Source organism: Phaethon aethereus (genome assembly GCF_964289735.1).
Source record: "Phaethon aethereus genome assembly, chromosome: 1".
NCBI lineage: Eukaryota > Metazoa > Chordata > Aves > Phaethontiformes > Phaethontidae > Phaethon > Phaethon aethereus.
In genome coordinates this window covers 88,643,264-88,665,681 of record NC_138575.1, presented here as the reverse complement: position 1 = coordinate 88,665,681, position 22,418 = coordinate 88,643,264, and the positions used below count along the sequence as shown (strand labels likewise).

The 22,418-nt window shown below is 39.4% G+C and overlaps 1 protein-coding gene across 1 annotated transcript in view; it reads right to left on the bottom strand.

Moving 5' to 3' along the window:
- The window catches only part of MAN1A2 (mannosidase alpha class 1A member 2), a gene marked incomplete at both ends in the record, with an annotated part of 151,258 nt that overhangs the window by 114,988 nt on the left and 13,852 nt on the right, over positions 1-22,418 (bottom strand). Inside the window, one exon of the mRNA XM_082012028.1 lies at positions 4,192-4,447. Coding sequence (XP_081868154.1) covers positions 4,192-4,447 — 256 coding nt within the window. The remainder of the gene's footprint in view (positions 1-4,191; positions 4,448-22,418) is intronic.

Below are 22,418 nucleotides of genomic sequence, written 5' to 3'. Positions count from 1 at the left end.
TACGTACTGACTTGTATGTAAAACTCATACATCCATAATTTTGACACTTCTCAGAGCAAACACCTTTAATGATCCAAGAACTCAACAAACATTTCAAAGTTTAGGACAAGGTATATCTAGAATATCCTGCATGGGATTAGTACCATTATTGGGTGGAATAAGCTATTAACACATGTATCTGAAATGAATGCTGGCAGTGAGACGATATTGTGAAATCGAAAAGAAAACCTGAGCCCTAAGCAGGGTGAAAAGAATTATAAAATTTTCCTTATTTGGCTGTGTAAAATTTAACTTCAGGGAAACAAAACTAATTAAAGAGAGCACTACATAATGATTACACTTAAACTGCAGAAAAAAATTAATGTTCTGAACACAAAAGGACATAATAATGGAAATTAAGTGCCAAGAATTCCAAGTGCTCATGCAATTTATATCTAATTTAACTTGGAAAAGGAAGCCAGTGACTTCCAAAAGGTAAGTTTTGTTCTTAATTCCTTTGCACTAACCACAATAAAGACATATCATAAAAATCTTTTTGGAAAATTATACAAGTTACATCTACCCTCATATAAAACCATTTTCTCATCTTTTACTAGGTGTGGAAAAAAAAAATCAGTAAAATATTAACACAAAGCTAAAGTGTAGCAGTAAGAATAATTTTTAGATGTGTTTATTCTTAAAATACCAGCTAATTAAAAGCCATAGCATTTTTTAAAAGCCAGAACAGCAAGCTAATATACTAGAGAAGTGCTACAAAACACGTATGGTAAGCAGGTGGAAAATACGTATTTCTCGAAGTTGTCACTGTGCATCTAAAATAATCAGCCAACTCATAAATGGTCTTTATTGAAATAACTGAATTAATAGCTTGTTAGAAGAATATAGACAAATTGTAAAATTTTGTGAATTAGTTACAATTGAGAATACCATGTAACACCCAATATAAATATCAGAACCAAAAGACACACCAAGACAAAACCAAGAGATGCAGATTCTGCTCCTGGTTTATTCCATGACCTTAAGAAGCCTCCCTCTCTATGCTCAGTAAACATTCCTATTATATAAAGCTTTCAAATGCTTTACAAAGCTCTCTTAAGAGCATTAGACAAATTCTTTTTACTTTAGATGCACTTTTTAAAAACGTCAAAATATGTATTTTTAAAATATTTAAGAACTGCAAAACCACTTTTTATGCAAAGATGTGTTAGAAAAGACTTCACCAAGTTATTCTTTGGAAAGAAAGTAATAATAAATTTTCTTTAAAAATGACAGAAACTAGATCCCCATTTGAAAATTTTCCAGTCTTTCTCCCAACTGTAAAGACCCATGAGTGCGTTACAAATTGTCCCCAACAGTGAGCTCAATTCTACATAGTTTTTCATCATTCTATACTAGGCAAAGTAGGCTGTATAAATTCATTTATTTTGTCAATTTTAATAGTCTAAAGCTGTTCTGTGAGAGTCAAGTTCCTCAAATATGCATCAGGAAACTTCAAAGTAAACCAAGGCATGAGCCAAATGCCTTCTCAGGACCACCTGGAATTTTGAAGCCAAATATGCAGCCTCCAAAGAACTACGAGCTTCCCTGCGCTATTTTTTTTTGTCTCAATCCAGGCAACCATAATATGTCTTGCATGCCAGAAAAACTATATAAACTAGCTGTAGACCTATGTTAGAGATATTGTCTCCTGGAACTTGTTCTTCTTTTGCTAAGTCTTTATCTCATCTACGAAGACTATTTGTATTAGCCTACACCAGTTACAAAAAACAGCAAGAGAAGACCTCAGTGATGATCATAACATATTTCAAAATGCACTTTGCATCTCTGGAATTGCTGTAGCCTTCTGTGACACATTTGATGCTGTCAAAAACAGGTTTCAGGCTGTCAAAAACAGGTTTCAGGCAAAATATTATTAGTCTGACACTGTTAATATATGTTTTATCTCAGCCACATTATATTCACTCCAACATAGCAGATGCCAAAGTCCAGAGGCCAATGAAAAATGACAATGTACCAACAATGGGTTCTTCAGCATTATCATTTGCCCACTCACACCAGCAGACTTTGCACTCCTGTATTCTACGTCTTCATGCATCTAGCTGTAGAAGTGATAATCTGTTACCCTGCATCAAAGAATTTTAAAATTCTGGGAGATCACCCGATAGCTGCAATATTAACAAGACTGACTCAATGAAGGCAATTCACACAACAAAGACAGAAATACTACAACAGGAGCCATCAGTAAGTTATGCAATAAAAAACCAGCTTGTCAGTGTGACTCACACATAGGCTGATCACCAAAAAAAAGAGTAAGCCTCTTGCAACACGAGATTTGTGGTAACTGCAGATAAGGATCACCAGAGCTACTACTACCTGGTGATCCTCACAAACTACCCTGGACTCCTTACTCACAAATTGCTATACCTTCAGCTTTAGATCAGCAAGAATTGTCCAAACTTCACTACTTATCCATGTCACCAAGAAAACTGCCATTCTGTACTAACCTATAGCTTCTCATCTCCTCTCAGTCTACATTCTGACCAAACCACTTTCAGAAATGCAAATACTAATTTTCAACCCTCCCTCCAATTCCAGGCTTGATCTATAGGAACTTCAGTTGATTATTTCTTCCACCTAGTTCTTCACTGTTAGCTATGCTCAGTACTTTCACATTACTTGGTCACCTCAGTTTTATTCTACCCTTTAAATCCATCAGTGGCAAACTCAAAGGTATTTAAATACACTAATCTGTAGTTAAAATAAAGAAATGTTGACAAGTACATGACCATACCATTCACTGTTCATCCTTACCCTACAGAAGACATTTTGAAAAGTAAGCTTCTCTGTATATTCTCACTGAATATGTTTGAGGACAAGAGTTCTGAGAGGCAGTAGAGCCTTCTGAAATCCACAATTCAGCGCTGTCCTTTGAGAAACAGCCCTAGCCAAGCAGGGTCAAGAGGGTCCAATATTCCACACACAACTTTCTCAGTCAAAAGTGCTTCTGCAGTAGTCACTAACAGAATAGGCATACCTTCTGGGGAAGAATGTGCTACTTGAGAGATTCAAATAGTGATAAAGCTCTATGCTGTACCACTCATGCATCATAAGCAGGTGTTCATTATTTCATAAGAATGGATTTTATCTAGTCATCATTAATATTCCAATTAAAACTCCAACTTAAGTGATCTACCTGCAGCATGGCACATACTCCAGGTGCAATTCTTCCCTGCTACAAGGGCAGGTGTATGATTGACTTATTTTTGGGGGGTTTTATGAGTTAACTAAACTAAGATTACAATTTAAAAGAAGACTTAACTGATCTAACTACTAAGTGCTGTGGTCCTGGATGCTCTTTAATTACAGAGCCTGTGCTTGTCTACCTCTGGCCTGACCTATTCCTGCTTGCTAACCCAATTTTTAGGCATAAAACAAATCAGACTACAGGAAAGAAAAAGAAAAGGGCTGTACAATGTTTCTGCCATCCTAGTTAGACATACAGACTCAGAAAAATGCCTGGCAACAATAATAGGAATCTTATGGCTACCCAGGAGTGGAAAGCATAAGGCCAGAAACCGCAATTCCCATAGCATAAGCTGCCACAGAACCAGAAGCCTAAACCAACATCTTAGCTTTAATGTTTTACAGGTAAATAAGGCAATCTATGAGCTCTATCAAATGAACTCCTAGTTTTTATAGACCCATTTAAAACTTACTTTGAAAAGCATGTGATAATTTGGTAATTTGCACATTTTACTAGCAGGCTGGTTTTTTTCTTATCTTTTCAATCCACTGTTTAAACATTTAAAAATATCTTGTGACACACTACCATATCCCATTCTTTGAATGGAACCTGAAAAATTCAGGCTCTACTTTAAAGATGCACTTGTTGCTGTTCCATGTGTTAGTGACAAACTCACTTTGAACCCATACCACTAAGTTGAAGAAAGCCTTAAAACCATTTTTAAGTTGTTACCCAGTGAAATATTAACACCCCAACACCAGGAAAAAACATGCAATAATCCTGATGATCATTAATACTTGATGTGCACTTTTAGCTTACTGTTTATTAAAAAGAATTGTAGTCCTGTTTGTTGTTTTTTTTTTTATAAATATAAATTGTAACAGCAACTGAACAACATAAATAACTGCTATCAGAGACAAGAATAGGTAGGACATCATCATCTTTACCTCTTTAATTTTGCTCCTCTTCTCTCTGATATCCAGGTCTGCTGGTTCTCCACTGTTTACCCCTATAAGATTTGGTAAAGGAACAGGGGGCAGTGGCTTGCTGTCTTTCTTTTTCAACTCTTGCACTACTTTGTTCTTTTCTGTCTGAATCTCAGCTTGAATCTCATCACGTGATTTCTTCAGTTTCTCCTTAGCCTCTTCCAGAGCCTTTTCATGATCTGCTCGGATCTTATTTCTCAGACGTTCCTCTTCTTCTCTGGAGACACAAATGCTAGTCAGCATCTCATTATTAAAAATACATTGCTTATAAACAAACTGCAGCTTCAAAACAGGAGCCACATCCCAAGCTGGTTTACTCTAAGTAATTCTAATGATTCAGACAGGTTTACTTAATTACATTAGCACACAATCCTACACTAAGTTTGCCATGAACCCCAAAAGAACAGCACACACATCAGCAACACTGTTGTAGAAAAAGGGGTCTTCTAGATTATATCTCAGCACCTTTGCTTGTCTACTCAAGAATTTAGAGAGAAAAAGCCCTATATCCTGTACGTCAACTACAGGATGTGCAGAAGCACATCTAGCAGTCATTCAATTTAAGAAAAAAAACAAACAAACACACACCAACCAGAAGGGTTCTTCCTCACTTTCTGCACAATAAATACATGGTCCACAACTTGTCAAGATCTGAAGGCAACCACTACAAAAAAAAAGTCACAAGCACTCCTTTTACTAACAATGAGGTGAGCTGCAAACCCCACCACGGCATGTTTTGTCTTGAATTCAGAATTCGTTTTGTTCCAATCAGTCCATAAACCTCACAAGTTAAATGCGGAGTTAATTAAAAAGCCATTTAGGAACATAAGACCCTTCAGTAAAGCATGATTTTGAAACTCCTTGTCAACAAAATCAACATCATCTTGGTTCTAAGCACAATCTTCCATCATAATCTTTAATGATCAATAAAAGTTTTTAGATTCACACACAAAATGAAGAGTGCTGTTTTAAAGCCTGGGTTAAACAAGGTTATTCTAACAACAGACAAAAATGGCCCATTCCAAACCTAAAATATTTCAAGGCATCAAAAAGATACACATCAGACACTCAATATAACACAACTTTTTCAGGCTTCTTTAAAATATAGAGTTGCTCAATGACTAATGTAAGCAAAAATAGTTGTAGGTATTTAACACAAGCACTAGTTACAAAAAGTGCATTCCTTCCCTGTTTCCTTCCCCATGCAAAAATACTTTTTCCTCAAAGAGTGTTAAGACAACAGTGGATAATGGAAAGGAAAGAAGGCCAGCAGCAAGCCATGTAAGAAATACCAAGCTTGGCCTAACTGCTTTTAAGAGGAACTGAGCCACCTGACCCTTATCACATGTTTTTTCCAGTATACTGACATGAAAAGAATACCAATGAAAAGAAGCAACCACCATTTGATATGTGAGAATTAGAATAGAAAAGCTTAGTTGGAAGGTACCTACAGTGATCATCAGTCCAACTGCATTTAAAAGCCAATCCAAAGTTTGCAGAAAAAAATACACACAAGACAACTGTTAACCAAGCATTGACAACAAAAATAGGAATGTAACTACGTATTTAAATCGGGCTATTTTTCCTACAAAGGTTATTAAAAATATTTGACAAAGTCAATGATAAACCGATAACATTTCCAGGATTCAAACACATTTAAAGTAACTCACTGGGGTGCTGTCTTGGAATATTTGGCAATATGGACAGATCTTACTGAGCTTTGCAAATATAATAGAACTATTTTTATTAATCTGACAGATCAAGATCATGTCATGTCTATTATAGAGCACTGCTTCTCCTTTACCAAAAAAAAGGTTAAAGAGCGAAGCTAATAATGAATAGCTTACATAGTTATGATACAATAGTATCAGAGCAATTCCACCAGACTGGTCCATTTTGTGCAAGGTTTGACTGCTACAGTCCTCTGCCTAAGGAGAGCTGATTTTAAGTCAAAGTGCAATAAATCAAGCTTTTCGTTCCAGAAATTCACAGTTCAAACCCCCAATGTATTAGCCCTGACTGCTTTCTCATAAACATCCAGTATATTTTTAAGTTAAAATTTATACATCTCTGCTCCAGTCTTTAGCTTGGGGTCAAAAGCTCAAACAAGGACTTTTTCTAGCCACACATTTTATTCTCAATTTGTCAAAGTCTGACATAACTTGATGTCATACAGAAAATAACTTCCCAGTTTACAGGCCAATGCACATAGTATGCGGGGGGGAAAGCCATGGTACTACAACATAGAAACATTAAGGTTGGAAAAGACCTCTAAGATCACCAAGTCCAACTGTCAACCCAAGACCATCATGCCCACTAAACCATGTCCTGAAGTGCCACATCTACACGTTTTTTGAACACGTCCACTCTTATAATGCGACCAATATGATAACTGTGCAACTGCAATGCAAACATGGCACTTCCAGGAAACACTTGTTATGAAGCATTGGAACAGGCTGCCCAGGGAGGTGGTGGAGTCACCACCACTGGAAGTATTCAAAAAACATCTGGATGTGGCACTTCGAGACATGGTTTAGGGGGCATGGTGGTGTTGGGTTAACGGTTGGACTTTATAATCTTGAAGGTCCTTTCCAACCTTGATGATTCTGTGAATTACTTCTTCCTTTACTCTATGGACAACCTAGCCATTACACATTCATTTTCTGTGTATTATTACTAAATTATATTATTGCTAAACATAAATGCTCTCAGCAAAATCCACTGTTACATAAAGAGTGTTTTATTAGCCCTTACATTTTTTGTAAGTGCTATTAGGTTTGGATTTTTTAAAAAAATACAGGATTATTACTTCTCAATATTTCAGTGCCAGAAATACCATGCAATGTTTTAAAAGATGCACTGACTGAAAAGTGTTCAAACTGAAGTTCTTAAGCCGCTTTTCTCAATGTTACCCATATCACATTAGTATTTCTCACAAACAAGAAAAAATGAAGGACTGAGCTCCTCACTTTTGACTATCAAATCCAAGCTCATTAACAGTGTTGAATAGTAACAGTCCTCGCCCTCCACTGTCGAGCAAAGAAACAACTTTCAAAGTGGCAAAAGACGAGTCTAAAGAGAGAAAATACAAGTAATACTATTTAGGATAACTTTTACTTCTACTATCACCCATTTATGGGGGAAAATAACTTTCTTGTATTCCTGTAAAAGTTACTCAATTCTATTGTGGCAACCATAGTCCTGTAGTCTGGAAAGCTGTTCCAAGGCTAGCAGAGGGCTCTGTGTAAGATGCAGCTAGAGAGAATGAAAATGAGGTCACCAGAACGAGACATCATTCCCCACAGTCACGTTCGCACCAAGAGACAGCACGCTGTACAGGAGCCAAAGAGACGGCTTATAAAGAATGAGAAACAGGAAATGTTACTGAACATTTCAGAATAAAAATACTTCAGTGTGGGGGTAATGTATTTTGGAGGTACATTTCTCATTTTCAAAACTCAGTTTCTGGAGGCAAGTGACAGCCTTTACCTTCTGATTAGATCTACTAACATTTTATTAATAGATATTGAAATTCTTTTTGCAAAGGATCAACCATCACTGAAAAAAAAGAATTTTTAGAAGAACAGGGTACAAATGTACCTCAGACCTTAACAAAAGGATGTTCAACCAAATTTGAAGAGGATGCTTTACACTGAGTGTGCTTTATTCATAAATAGAAATGTTTTTGGTAAAACCCGTGGTTAACATGCATGTCCCCAAACATGTCCCCTGTGTGAAAAAGATTAATGATGTCTGAGTAGTTATAGTGATTCTGACTCACTAAAATGAGTCACTGGTGATGTGCTTTGTGCACCCTCAGGACTTTGCACCATCAAAATCAAATGCCATGAGGATTTTGCCTTTACCCTTCCTTTGAATTTTCAGTCCCAGGTGCTGCATACAAAAGTAATAACAAAAGCTCCATCACTCTACCAACTTAATTTATTTCTAGATTCAAACTGCATGAAACAGCCATAAATTAGAAAACAAGTTTTGAACTCATGTCTGTTTACACTGCAGGAACCACTATGTAAACATACAAAAGCTGCTGATTTCTACAGCACTATAATTCAATTAGAGTCATTAAGGAGGTTTGAATGACAGTCTACTTTCCTTCAGTCACCCCACAGAATAGCTAAGTGAAGAAAATACACGGAGACTCAATAGAGATGAAAAATTCTAGCACTAACTGTATGATCAGCTCCAAGTCTTCCAGGAAGTGACATTTTGAGACAAACATAAGAAAACAGTAAGATGAAGAGAAAGGTCAACAGGTATTTGAGAGAGTTTACAGGAGCTAGTACAAGACCTTCTTCTGCAGACAGATATTCTCTATGCAATTACCAATGATGGACAGCCTGAGCTACAAGAAATGTCATATTCTACATTCCAGCTGAAGACATACTTTACCAAGTATATGACCCTAATGGAAGGAAAAAAAAAAATTCACACCCCTAAATACCAATACCACATGTTTCTTCTGAGTTCTTGAGCAACAAGAACTAAGTGAAAATACAGAATAAAGTTAAGAGAATGGGAAGATTGGAAATGTGTGAGCAGCTGACACCTTCCCCCCGCAGTCACACCCAAACACCAAGAAGCTCCCCATCCAGCACAAGAAAGAGTCAGTAACAGTTTAATGTATGTAGATAGCACTACATCCAAATACTCAAGAGTTAAAGAGACACCTCAGAAAGGATCAATCTAAAAATATGACTGGAAAGAATCCCAGCATAAACACATACCAAAATGTGTCAGTTTCCCTATGCAACTACCCACCCAACCATCCCCCTGCCCTGCTTCTTAAAATAGAGCGTATTTTGAGTAAATCTTCAAAAACCTTACCTAACAGAAAGCTGCTGCTTCCTTCTAGTCACCTCAACAGCTTAGTCTAAAGTCTCAAGACAGAGGTTCAAGTACCATGACACTACCAGTAGCTATAAAACAAGCCATATTATTAAAAGAATCTGTGGTTAGACTTTTTTGTCAGCAAGAACCATAAATAGGCCTAATAATTAGAATCTGAAAGTAGAAACAGGTGCAAGTTTTACAAACAATCACTGTAATTAACTATTGAAGCTGCTTATGCAGGAACGCTCTACAGTCTCAGAGCATCCACGAGCTATCTAAATGTCATTCTGAAAAGACTACACGTTGTAACACTTGATAACCAAATCACTAACAGAAACTTAATATGCTTTAATTGTGCACGCAGTAGTGAGGCTTCTGAACTTAACAGCTAGTAAAGTTTCACTTGCCAAGACAATGACTTTTAGTATGTCTCTCCTATCTGCTGTGACACAACAGGCTCTTTAGAAACTAAATTGGAAAAAAAAAACCAACACAAAAGCAAAAAATGCTTTCAAACTTCTTCATAAGTTTCAAGATAAAAAAAGAAATAAAAATTAGAATGGAGTCAAGAAAAGAGAACTGGCCAGCTGCAATTCTTCTCTCTCAGTAAAAAGCAGCGCACTGGGTTACTATAGCAAAAGGATAACCAGTTTATTATCATTTGGATTTTCAGCAGATGGATAGACAAGAACTGTTAAAGCACATAAATATTTGTGTGCATGTCATCCGGAAACAAACACCTGTGTGGAAATTCTGAACTTTTACCCTTTTGTCAAGCTTAATCTTCAACCAGAGGCTACTTTCAGAGACACAGTGAAACAAAAAGATAGGCACTAATTAAAAAAAAAAAAAAATCTTTGACAGCGCCTAAAAACATTTCACGTTATCTACAAAAGTTGCTTTTCCCTCCAGTCTTGCAGCATACATGATTTTAACATCCACACATACTACAACCCCATCATGTTCTCCTAGTATATGGAGGATATACATTCATGACACGCAAGGACACTGAAGATATAGATACTGCCCCGCACTGGCCAGAAAATTAACCCAAACTGCAGATCACTGGTGGTTTCTTTTAGACACAGGTGACAGCAGAATTTATTTCTAGCAAAGTGGTTAGATTTGCATATGACAAGTACTGCTCCTCAAACACAAGGAACATGAAACAGAGTCCCTATTCAAGTCCTCCTATCCTTCTCCATCTAGTTTCAGTTTTTCCTCTTGCCATCACATTTCACCTTGATTTTTTTTCATGTTCCTATTTCCTGACTTCCTTTACTGTTATTTCTACCAATTTTAGACTCCGCTAGCTTGCGTCCTTGGTCTTCTACAAAGGCATGGCTGCCACTCTGAACACCAGTACTCCTCACTTTCATCATCCAACAACTTTGGATCACACTAGGGAGAGGAACGACTTAGCTCACTGACACAGGCACTCTCCTTTAATCCTAAATACTGCCTCTTAAATTCCATGTAGACCTCCTCAAAACAAAACTTCCTTCCACTTCTGTGCAATAAATGATGTTCCTAATTGATCTCTTTTGCAGCCAAATCTGAGACAAAGAATGTGGGCCTTCATCCACCTTCATGACTGCTCTCAAAAACTCTCATCTCTATGATGGAAGGTCACAGATCTTGTTTCAGATCTGCTCTCTTGTCTCTGACACCTCTTTGTCGATAGCTGGGTGTCACCTTCAAGCCAAATGAACTGTAATTTAATTTTTAATCTTCCTCCCACATCTTTTGTTCAGCAGTGGAAACTTCTCCATTGCCCAGATCGCCAGTGTCTGGGCATTCTTCCCAATTCCCAGAACTTGACTACACATAAATTTTTCTGCTTGTATTTTAAATGTAGTCTTTCTTAACCAATACAGTTAGAAGCCCGCAGCGCTTGATCTTGTTCTGTTCATCCAGCAGTTCTGTTATGAAGACAATCCACTCAATAATTTGCATCCTTACATTGCCTTTCTGGGTTTTTTTTTCCTGCAAAAACTGTAATTCATTATATGTGTTTTTCTAGGCACAACAGCCACTTCTAGATGTCTGGTGTGTTAAACTCTCAGATTTCCATGCTGATCATTTAAAGGCCACTGCTGCTTGTTACTCCCGTATCTGTCTCTACCCAATTGTTTTCCTTTGTCTTATAATTTAGGCAGGGCCTTTGTAAGCAGCTCTAGAACAAGGACAAGCAAAACCCTGGGGGAACATATTTAAAGAGAATTTCAAAAACACAGAACTTGCAGAAGGGAGTGGAAAGTTGAAGCACATCACTTATGCATGAAGAGCAAGCCCTCTGCAAAAAAGAAAGCTAAAAAATTCCCTTAGTAGTGCTAGGTATCTTTTATAAGATTTTGGAATATAGCCAGAATCTTCATAAATCATCATAAGGTAATACACCCAATTAAATAGTTCTGTTAATAAAGTGCATTAATATATAAAACAACTCATTTTCTTTCACAATGATAATAAAAAGTACAAAACATACCTTCCAGTTAAGAACAAAACAGTACAGATTCCACTATTAAATGTAGAACACACATAACTTTCGAAGGAGGAAAAAAAAGACATGCAGGCAAGAGGTCATCCTTCAGCAATTATTTGCTTCCTATATTACAAATGTTAACATGAACAGAATTGGGAAAATTTATCTCGAGAGTCTGTCGAGTGCTGTGACCATTAGCAAAAGCATTTGTTCCTCACCTCTGCCTAGAGCAGCCATGAAATCCCAAGCATCAACTCAAAAAAGGAGGAGGGTGCCAAGTTCGAGTCAATGGCTTTCTTGGGACCTGAAGGCACTGTCATAGCTGGTATAGTCAGCTTAAGTTTTACTAGTGAAGAAAGATAGATGTTTTCTACAAACACTCCAACAGTTGCATTCATATTAGCAGCCAGGTATTTGTCAACACTTAGAAGGCTCACTAGAAAGTGTGTAAGCATTTTAAGCTTACATGAAATTCCTTAGTTTTGTAGTTTCAGTATCAGCTGAAAAAGATATTCAGAAGAATCAGATCAACTATTTCAGGAAGAAATATGATACTTTTTTTTAAGACTACTACAGCAATGAATGCAACTTTCACTAGTGAGGAGCAAATAAAAAAATATAAATTACACAACACTTACAAGTTTTCAACTACATACAAGCAAGCTCATTCAGTTTTCAGTGCCTTAATGTCATTCAGGTACAAAACCACTTCATTAGGAAAAGCAATAGATGCATAAGATTCAACAATACAGAGTTTTCAATCACTACAGCTCTATCAAACACATCTCATTTAGATCCTTTCTGCTTATATGATGTAAAAAGAGAATACAATTAGATTCGCCTCAAGGCACTAACATATAATCAAAAGTAGGCATTATTTCAGAATTTTTGCTAATTAAAGAAACTTCATTTAACAGCTGCAGCTAATTACTTCTGTGCAGAATATTAAGCCTCTGCAGAACAAGGTCTTAAATCTCATTGTTAAAGCACTTACAATGCCAATATAGAGGAAATAAATTATTTTATTTTTTAGGAATCAATCTTACTTCTAAAAAAGGACACTGAAAAGCCTAAGTCTTACTAAAAGTTTATGAAATTTCAGATCTTTTGATGTTTTATCAAGAAACCTGAATGAGAAGAATGTTGCTAACTGCCCTGTGTAAAAGGATTTTAAACAGCTTCCTGTCTCCCAGCACCATACTGTCTGGACCATCAGCTCTTCCTTTCAGAAACAGATGAAACAGATTTTTACATTTTTTTTTTTTAAGTAAAAAAGGTAGAAGAACTTTACAAGAGGCAGGAGTGAAAAATACATATAAACTATAGGAATAAGAAACAGAAAGAAATCAGTATTGAACAAGAAAATGGGTAGGATAAAAAGTTAGAAACAAGCAAGACAGTCTGGAAATTGAGAGTTTATTTTGATGCGGCATTCAAGCAGCACCAAAAACTAGTAGAATAATTTTAGTTCAAAACTGCAGAAGCCTACTACAGTTAATGATGGCAAACCACTGAATTTTCTACTATAAACCACTCTAGGTTGCTGGAAACACCGCTGTTGTACAAGTTTAGATATGTATGTAGCTATGTATTTATACTCCTCTCACTACAGTCAAGTGTAAGACAATACGAACAAGCATCTTGTATACTATATTATTTATTGATATTAAAAAAACATTTGATCAAGGCAGACTAATACATAGCTGGTCCTGTGATACTGAGAAAGCAGTGAATCTTCTCACACAACACCAATGCATCATCTCTATGGTCCCTATTAAAGAAGGCACCTTTACAAATAAGCACATTTACATATAGGACAAAGCAGTCCTGCTGAAGTTGATGGCACAGATCAGATATTGAAGCATATACTCAAACAGAAATAAAAGGAACAAGAACATTCCCATTACACAGCATCAAGCTCTTCAATAATATTTTATGTCCAGCCTACTACTACTGTCAAAAACTAAGTTTCCAATAGGAAAAAAAATCCCCAAGAGACAAACTCAGCAACACAAGCTAGGAAGGAAAATAAGAACGGTGCATTCTATGATTTGGCATACACTACAAAAGTGTATGCAGCAGAGTCTGAAGCATTACTGCATTTGCCATACCACTCGAAGCTCATCTTTCTCACATGTCATCATGCTACAAACTTCACAAAATTTATTTTTCTTTATTCTGTACAACAATAATTATTCTATACAAAATTTGTAAACACTTGTTTTTCACAATGACAAAAACCAAACCTGCTTAATAGCAACTTTTTCCTAGGAAAACCACAGTCCTACCTAAACTGCCCAATATTAAACAGAGTCCTAAAATTAGCCAGACTTAGACGGCTAATTTTAGATTCAAAAAATAGATTCAAACTCCCTCATCGAGAGGGCTTTAAACTAGATTTGAAGGGGGAAGGGGATAAAACCAGGCTCACTAGAGATGAGCCTAGGGGTGGCATGCCAGAGTTGAAATCGATAGCCCAGCTCAAGTGCATCTACACCAATGCACGCAGCATGGGCACCAAACAGGAGGAGCTGGAAGCCATTGTGCAGCGCGACAGCTCTGATGTAGTTGCCATCACAGAAACATGGTGGGATGCTTCTCATGACTGGAGTGCTGCAGTGGATGGCTATAAGCTCTTCCGAAGGTATAGGCAAGGAAGGAGAGGTGGTGGGGTGGCTCTGTAGGTTAGGGAGTGTTTTGATTGTATAGAAATCAATGCTTGTGAAGACCAAGTCAAGTACTCATGGGTAAGGATGAGGGGGAAGGCCAATGAGGCAGATATCTTGCTGGGAGTCTGTTACAGACCACCCAACCAGGACTAAGAGGCAGATGAGACATTCTATAAGCGACTGGCAGAAGTCTTGCATTCGCTGGCCCTTGTTCTTGTGGGGGACTTCAATCTACCGGACATCTGCTGGAAGTACAACATGGCAGAGAGGAAACAGTCTGGGAGGTTCCTGGAGTGTGTGGAGGATAACTTCCTGACACAGCTGGTGAGTGAGCCCACTAGGGGAGGTGCTTTGCTGGACCTGCTGTTTACAAACAGAGAAAGACTGGTGAGAGATGTGGTGGTCGGAGCCAGTCTTGGGCTTAGCAACCACAACATGATAGAATTCTCAATTCTGAGCGAAGTAAGGAGAGGGGTCAGCAAAACTGCTACCATGGACTTCCGTAGGGCAGACTTTGGCCTGTTCAGGTCACTGGTTGAGAGTCCCTTGGGAGACAGTCCTGAAGGACAAAGGGGTCCAGGAAGGCTGGACAGTCTTCAAGAAGGAAATCTTAAAGGCGCAGGAGCAGGCGGTCCCCATGTGCCGTAAGAAGAGCTGGCGAGGAAGGCGACCGGCCTGGCTGAAGAGGGAGATTTTGCTGGAACTCGGGGAAAAGAGGAGAGTTTATCACATCTGGAAGAAACGGAAGGCAACTCACGAAGAGTACAGGGATCTTGTTAGGTCAAGCAGGGACAAAATTAGAAAGGCAAAAGCCCAGCTAGAGCTCAGTCTGGCCACAGTCATAAAGGATAATAAAAAATGGTTCTACAAATATATTAACAACAAAAAGAGAGGCAAGGAGAATCTCCATCCCTTACTGGATATGGCAGGGAACATTGTCTCCAAGGATGAGGACAAGGTTGAGGTACTTAAAGCTTTCTTTGCCTCAGTCTTTAATAGCCAGACCAGGTATCCGCACGGTATTCAGCCCCCTGAGCTGAAAGATGGGGATGGAGAGCACAGTAACCCGCCCATAATCCAGGAGGAAGCAGTTAAGGACCTGTTAAGCCACCTGGACACTCACAAGTCTATGGGGCCAGATGGGATCCACCCAAGAGTACTGAGAGCTGGCAGAGGAGCTTGCCAAGCCACTCTCCACCATTTATCAGCAGTCCTGGTTAACAGAGGAGGTCCCAGATGACTGGAGGCTTGCCAATGTGACACCCATCTACAAGAAGGGCCGGAAGGAGGATGATCCTGGGAACTACAGGCCTGTCAGCCTGACCTCTGTACCGGGGAAGATCATGGAGTAGTTCATCTTGAGAGTGCTCACAGGGCATGTGCAGGACAACCAAGGGATCAGGCCCAGCCAACACGGGTTCATGAAAGGCAGGTCCTGCTTGACCAACCTGATCTCCTTCTATGACCAGGTGACCCACCTAGTGGATGAGGGAAAGGCTGTGGATGTTGTCTACCTGGACTTCAGTAAAACCTTTGACAGCGTCTCCCACAGCATTCTCCTGGAGAAACTGGCGGCTCATGGCTTAGATAGGTGTACTCTTCGCTGGGTAAAGAACTGGCTGGATGGCCGAGCTCAGAGAGTCATGGTGAATGGCGTTAAATCTGGCTGGCGGCCGGTCACAAGTGGTGTTCCCCAGGGCTCGGTTCTAGGGCTGGTCTTGTTCAATATCTTTACTGATGACCTGGATGAGGGGATCGGGTGCTCCCTCAATAAGTTTGCAGACACCATGTTGGGTGGGAGTGGTGATCTGTTGGAGGGTAGGAGAGCTCTGCAGAGGGATCTGGACAGGCTGGATCGATGGGCAGAGGTCAACTGTATGAGGTTTAATAAGGCCAAGTGCCAGGTCCTGCACTTGGGTCACAACAATCCCATGCAGTGCTACAGTCTTGGGGAGAGCTGCCCAGCAGAAAGGGACCTGGGGGTGCTGGTTGACAGCTGGCTGAATATGAGCCAGCAGTGTGCCCAGGTGGCCAAGAAGGCCAACAGCGTCCTGGTCTGTATCAGAAATAAGTGTGGCCAGCAGGAGTAGGGAAGTGATCATGTCCCTGTACTCAGCACTGGTGAGGCCACACCTTGAACACTGTGTTCAGTTTTGGGCCCCTCACTACAAGAAGGATGCTGAGGTGCTTGAGCATGTCCAAAGGGCAACAAAGCTGGTGAGTGGTCTGGAGAAAAAGTCTTATGAGGACCGGCTGAGGGAACTGGGCTTGTTCAGTCTGGAGAAGAGGACGCTGAGGGGAGACCTTATCACTCTCTACAACTACCGGAAAGGGGGTTGTGGCGACATGGGTGTTGGTCTCTTCTCCCACGTAACTAGCGATAGGACGAGAGGAAATGGCCTCAAGTTGCACCAGGGGAGGTTTAGATTGGATATTAGGAAAAATTTCTTCACCAAGACGGTGGTCAAGCATTGGAACAGGCTGCCGAGGGACGTGGTGGTGTCACCATCTCTGGAAGTGTTCAAAAAACATGTGGATGTGGTGCTTCAGGACATGGTTTAGAGGACATGGTGGCGCTGGATTAATGGTTGCACTTGCTGATCTTGAAGGTCCTTTCCAACCTTAGTGATTCTGTGAAAACCCAGAAGATTCCTGGTTTCTGCTACACCTTAATTCTCACCCTTTTGAACACATGAAGGGCAACATTAAAGTTGCATGTGCAAGTGCAGAACTAGCACTTCCTACCCTACTTAACATTTTAACATTCTGTGGAGTGAAAAGTTTTGTTTTTTCAAAAATATAATTCGTAAATAATTTTTTACCTAAATAAAATGAATCACGGGTCCCTTTTTGTCCAACACAAGCAACTGTTTCAATATACACTCTACAGAAGCTTGCACTACATCTTCAACACTACAGTACTTATTTGCTACTCCTTCACCCGCTGTACTAGCTACATTGCCCGAGTGTTGTGCCAGGATGGGATGCTAAATTCATAACCTTAGATTTGTACAGGAATTTTGGGAGGAGATGGGGACAGAAACAAGAACAAAGCAACAAAGGAACTCTAATCGTATCTGTGCATTACACAGAGCATACTTGCTCTCCCTTCTTTCCTGATCTTCTTTGCCCCAGAATTACAAATCCTGCCCCCCCCCACTTCACACATGATACTCCCAGTGGAGGAAAAGTTCCTGGAGGCATGCAGAAAGTCTTCAGGAATGACTGGGAAGACACAAATAGCCTCCAGAAATTGAACAAGTTTTAAGTAGGATCATTAGCCAGCTGAGAAATTCCTTTTCCTTCTGCATATCCACATGGTAAAGACAAGGGATTTCTTAGCACATCTATTAATTATAGCATGCTCTTGCTCAGGTAGTTTAGCCCAATAACAGAACATGTGATATTAGTTTTACTAACAAGCTATGAAGAGTTTCCTAATATTTCACCTGAAATATAGAAACAGCAATAAATGAGAGAAGATTTAAGCAAAAGAGAACAGGATTTTACCTGTTACCTTCACAATATATAGCTTGAAAACTTTCCTCCAGCAGATATCAACAGCTTGCTGAAATCACTATGTAAGAATGCCACAGAGAAAGCTGCATTAATTCCTTGCAATACAAAGTGCTAAATATAAACACAATACATACTTAATATATCAGGATAGCTTCACTCTCCACATGTGGTAGGACAGATGACGCTTCTGTGACATTCCACATACACATTATAAGCTTGTTCTAAAATGAAAGAACAAGGGACATACTTGAAAAGAATTTGCCCAAAAATAACACCAAAAAACCCACACTAAACATGTGAGTCCAGGAAGAACAATAGAAGAAGGTAACTCCTGGTCTACTCTTGTTTTGGGGAGGGGAAAAAAAAAAAAACAAAAAAAAACCCCCAAGCAAACCATAAAACAGACCAAGAAAACTTTTCAAGCAACACAGTTAAGAAGCAAACACCTCTGTTAACCCACTTTTATATAATTAACTTGATTTTTTTTTTTTTTTTTTTTTTAAGAACAGGGGCTTGAAAGTTTTATTTAGTTTCAAATAACAATGAGAAAAAAAGTTAAACACCAACTGTGAGCAGTAATATTTGGCTGACTTTTGAAAGTGTCAAGTAAGTAATCTTAAGAACAGCTTGGGAAACTAGAAATGAAAAATAGGGTGCCAAAAGACATTTGCTGTATAGAATTGTGTTCGGGGGCAAGGAGGTGTTTTTTAAGGAAACTAAGCAGCAGCTGTCACTTAAAAGTTATGACAATCATTTTAACATCCTAGTGATTCAAAATGGTAAGGCTGGAGCTTTACATCTGCAAGAGACTCCACCATTTGAGCTAATAGAGGATGACAGCCTCCTGCTATCACATACTATGTAGGTCAACAGCGGAAGAGAAAAATACCTTGACACGGTTTCACACATCAGCTTGCAGCAGAAAACAAAAAAGACTTCAGCCACAGTTTCACATTATATTTAAGCTGATTAATACCTAGCTACTGCCAAGTGAAAGGTCCCATTCTACCTTGCACCAGCTCTGGCACTTGTCAGTGGCGGGACACCTGATTGAGGGTCTTGACACAGCAGACTATCCAGCGGCTTGGTAGTGCTCTCCTGAGCATTTCTTTGTTCTGCGGTTGTTTGCATGGAATTAGTTAGCTCCCTGAATTAGCTGATGGTAGGGTCAGATGACAGCCAAAGCTAACATGGGTAAAGAAACAGGAGCAATCTTCCCTCTAAAGATGAGTCTATACAGCCTTCTCTTAACAGAGCATGCCAGAGACCAGTGTGTAAATTGTAGCTTTAAGATGACTGGTATAACAAGAAATGAAACTAACTGTAGAGTTCCGAGGTAAACAGTTACAGCCAACAGTAATACGGCAAGGATCTGCTGGAAGCTGAGGACTATTAGGTAAAATTATGGTGAGATAAATGAACTGACTGGATAGCCCACACAACACAGACCAGAGATCACCAATGCAAGCACAAGCCATGACAGGTTAAGTTTTGGGAAGTTCTGCTGACAAGCTCAGACAGGACCCACCTGCAGACCCAACTCCCAGTCGGAGAGGAGATGACACTGCCTTCATTGTATGCCTAAGGTACAGAAGTCCACCTGTGTGGACTGGTAAGACAATATCCCTGGATAAGTAAGAGCTGCCCACCATCAGCATGGGTCCCCTCTCCTGATCAGCAGCCAGATAGTGCACAGGAACACAGCTTCCCTGGTGCTGCTGTCGTGAGTCACTGATGGCTAGAAAATTAGTGGTTCTGTAGAAACAGGTCAACTAGCATGTGAAGGATGCTTGTATGTCTACACATGCTGCTGATTTATTAGGTTAAAGATTGGTTGTGCATGACTGCAGCATTAATAATACGATCATCAATAATATTTGGAATATTGGTTTATGTAATAAAGGATATTAAACTCTATATTCCTTGTTTTGGTCACCATCTCTGTGCAAATCATTCTTGAAGTTTCAGGGCTTTAGCTCCCCTACAAAAGCAACCTCCCTTACTCTTTATGCCAGTACTCAGAAGACTGGGCAACAAGCCAGTCAGCCAGTGGTGAGCTGAGCAAGCTGAAAAATCACTGATCATTTCAGGCCAAATCAAGTCTCCTAACTGTCTGACTGGACAAACACTGCTGTTGGGGCAAGGACATAGGCAAGATTAAATGGCTGGGTACAGAGCTTCAAGTGTTATAGACCTGCATGTTCAGGGATGTTAAATTAGAGCCCAAGTTATAAGGAGCGTGTTTTCTGCACACAAACTCCCATGGCCATTAACCAGTCATTCCATCCCCTACCATCACCTCTATCCCCTCACTCAGTCATGTGGTTTCCTCTCCTCTAGTTTATCCCAATGATACTGCTTAGTCCATCAAATAAGAGTCACTCCCTCCCATCCTAAATTTTATTTATGCCTTACAGAGCACCAACTTCCTTCAAATGTCTCCTCTCCCAAGGTCACTCTGATTAGTCTTCGATAGCTCACCCAGCCAATGCCCACCTCTTATGCCTCAGACAATGTTGATATCTTTCTACTCAGGGAAGAAGGGGAGGAAAGCAAAAGACACTATTTCACAGTCATCCCACCCCCTTTTATCTTGCTCCATGTGCAGTTCCCATCTCCAGCTTCCAAAGAAATAAATTAATTGCTGCTCCTCACCATCACTAAGGCTGTCTGGTAGCCCTGGCTCAATTTCCCCCTCCAGGTTCCTGTTCCTAATCAGGCACTTCTTTCCATTTTCCCACCTTCTATACTGGAACAATGAGAATTATATTAACTGAAGCAACATCCTCTTCCTGATGTCTGTGTTCAAAAAGGGTTCCACAGCAAGTATGGTAGCTCCCTCCTTTTACATCATGAGTTTTCTCAGCAGCCCGATTCTCCAGCAGTAAACCTTAAGACTCACCAATTGAAGAAAAACAGCTGGAGAAAATGAGTGATTTAAAGTAATAGCCATGATATTAGTATGGCCTAGGTCTAAAAATTCTCAATTGTTCAAATATAAAATCAGATGACAGCAAACACACACATAAAGAGGTCTATTGCAAAGTGAAGCAGCGAATAGCATATAATGTAGACTGAAGAGATGGCAAACTTTCAGGTAACAGACAGTACTAGACTTCTCTGCACAGGAAACCCTCCAGCAGGCCCTACAGAGCTCTAAGGAAGTCTCTACCCTCACACAGATGTTCTGTCGACACAAGATACCACATTTTCATAACGCTATTTTATTGTTACAGTTATTGCATAATTGCAATTTATAAACTAGGGGTGTGCAGCATAGTCCAAACACAGCGATTTCTCTTTACTTGCTCCTCTTGTCACCAAGAAACAGTTATGCACTACCCTCCTGGATAATACAGCATCAGTGCTGGTCAGTTAGTTAGCCTGGCTGTGGTATGGGAGCAGTGTTTGATTTGTCTGAAAGACAGAGACCAGCTCCTTGCTCTGCAAGAGTAGCAGGACCCCACTCACTGGTCACCAGCACTCCTTTCCCTCTATGTGGAAGCAGTTTAAAATGTAGTCCTGCTTCGCAGAAACTAGAAGAATTATAGGACAACAACAGGAAAAAAAATTAATTTAAACTCAGTCTCAGAATATCAATAGCTTTCAGAATGTATTTCATGATGTGTCATAAGAATAACCCTGACAGGACAGGAGCTGCAGGCAATGTTCTGTTGTTAAACATATTTATCTCCCCTTATTTATTTCAGGGGGAAAAAAACTAAATACTTATACTGTGATTCAAAAGAATTTCATATAGAGGACACAGACCGCAGTGTGGATATACTTTTAACAGTAATATTGGATTAATTAAAATAGAAATACTCTATAAATCCATACAGCACCACTGGGACTGGTTACAAGGAAGAAAACAGCAAAGCTTTATACCTTTCTACGTGGCAAATCAGCCAATACAGTAACTAAAGATAGAGCAACAAAATACCTGGAAATCATGACATAGGTCTAATCTGCACTGTTCCACAGAGCAAAACTGTACCTCATTACTCCCAAAGTTCTTTAATCTTGACAATAAAGCAGAAGATGAAAGACAACTGTGTGACAAATTATTTAGCCTTCCAGGTGCTTTAAATAAGTCTCCACATTAAAATAATCCACCCTGCTAATAAACTACACAATTTCAATTCAAGGAACAGATATTAGACGTTGGGAGTTTTTTTCCTTTTTAAAAAAGGCCAGAAAAACAATACTGGATCAGTAACTCCCCACCCAAAAAAATGTAACAATGCAAGGCTCACCTTGCTCAGTACATTCATGAATATGGAAAGCAGGTTTTTGCATGTCAGAAGAGAATACAGTCGCCATTACAGAAACACAGAAAGGTTGAGGTGGAAAGGAACCTCTGGAGGTCATCCGGTACAACTTGCCAACTCAAGCAGGGCCACCTAGACCTGGCTGTCCAGGACGATGTTCAGACAGCTTCTAAATATCATCAAGGATGTAGATATTACCATAAATTATGCAGTGGAGTTTCCTCATATATAAGCAAATTGCAGAGAATATGAGTGATAAGCTTCACTCTGAAAGACACCTTCCAAATTGCAATGTCTTGCCAATTGAATAAACAATATTGTAGACAGCCAACTAGGTTAGTAAAATCCAGCAAGTAGTCTAAAGAATGACTGACCCATAAACAAGGTAAGGAT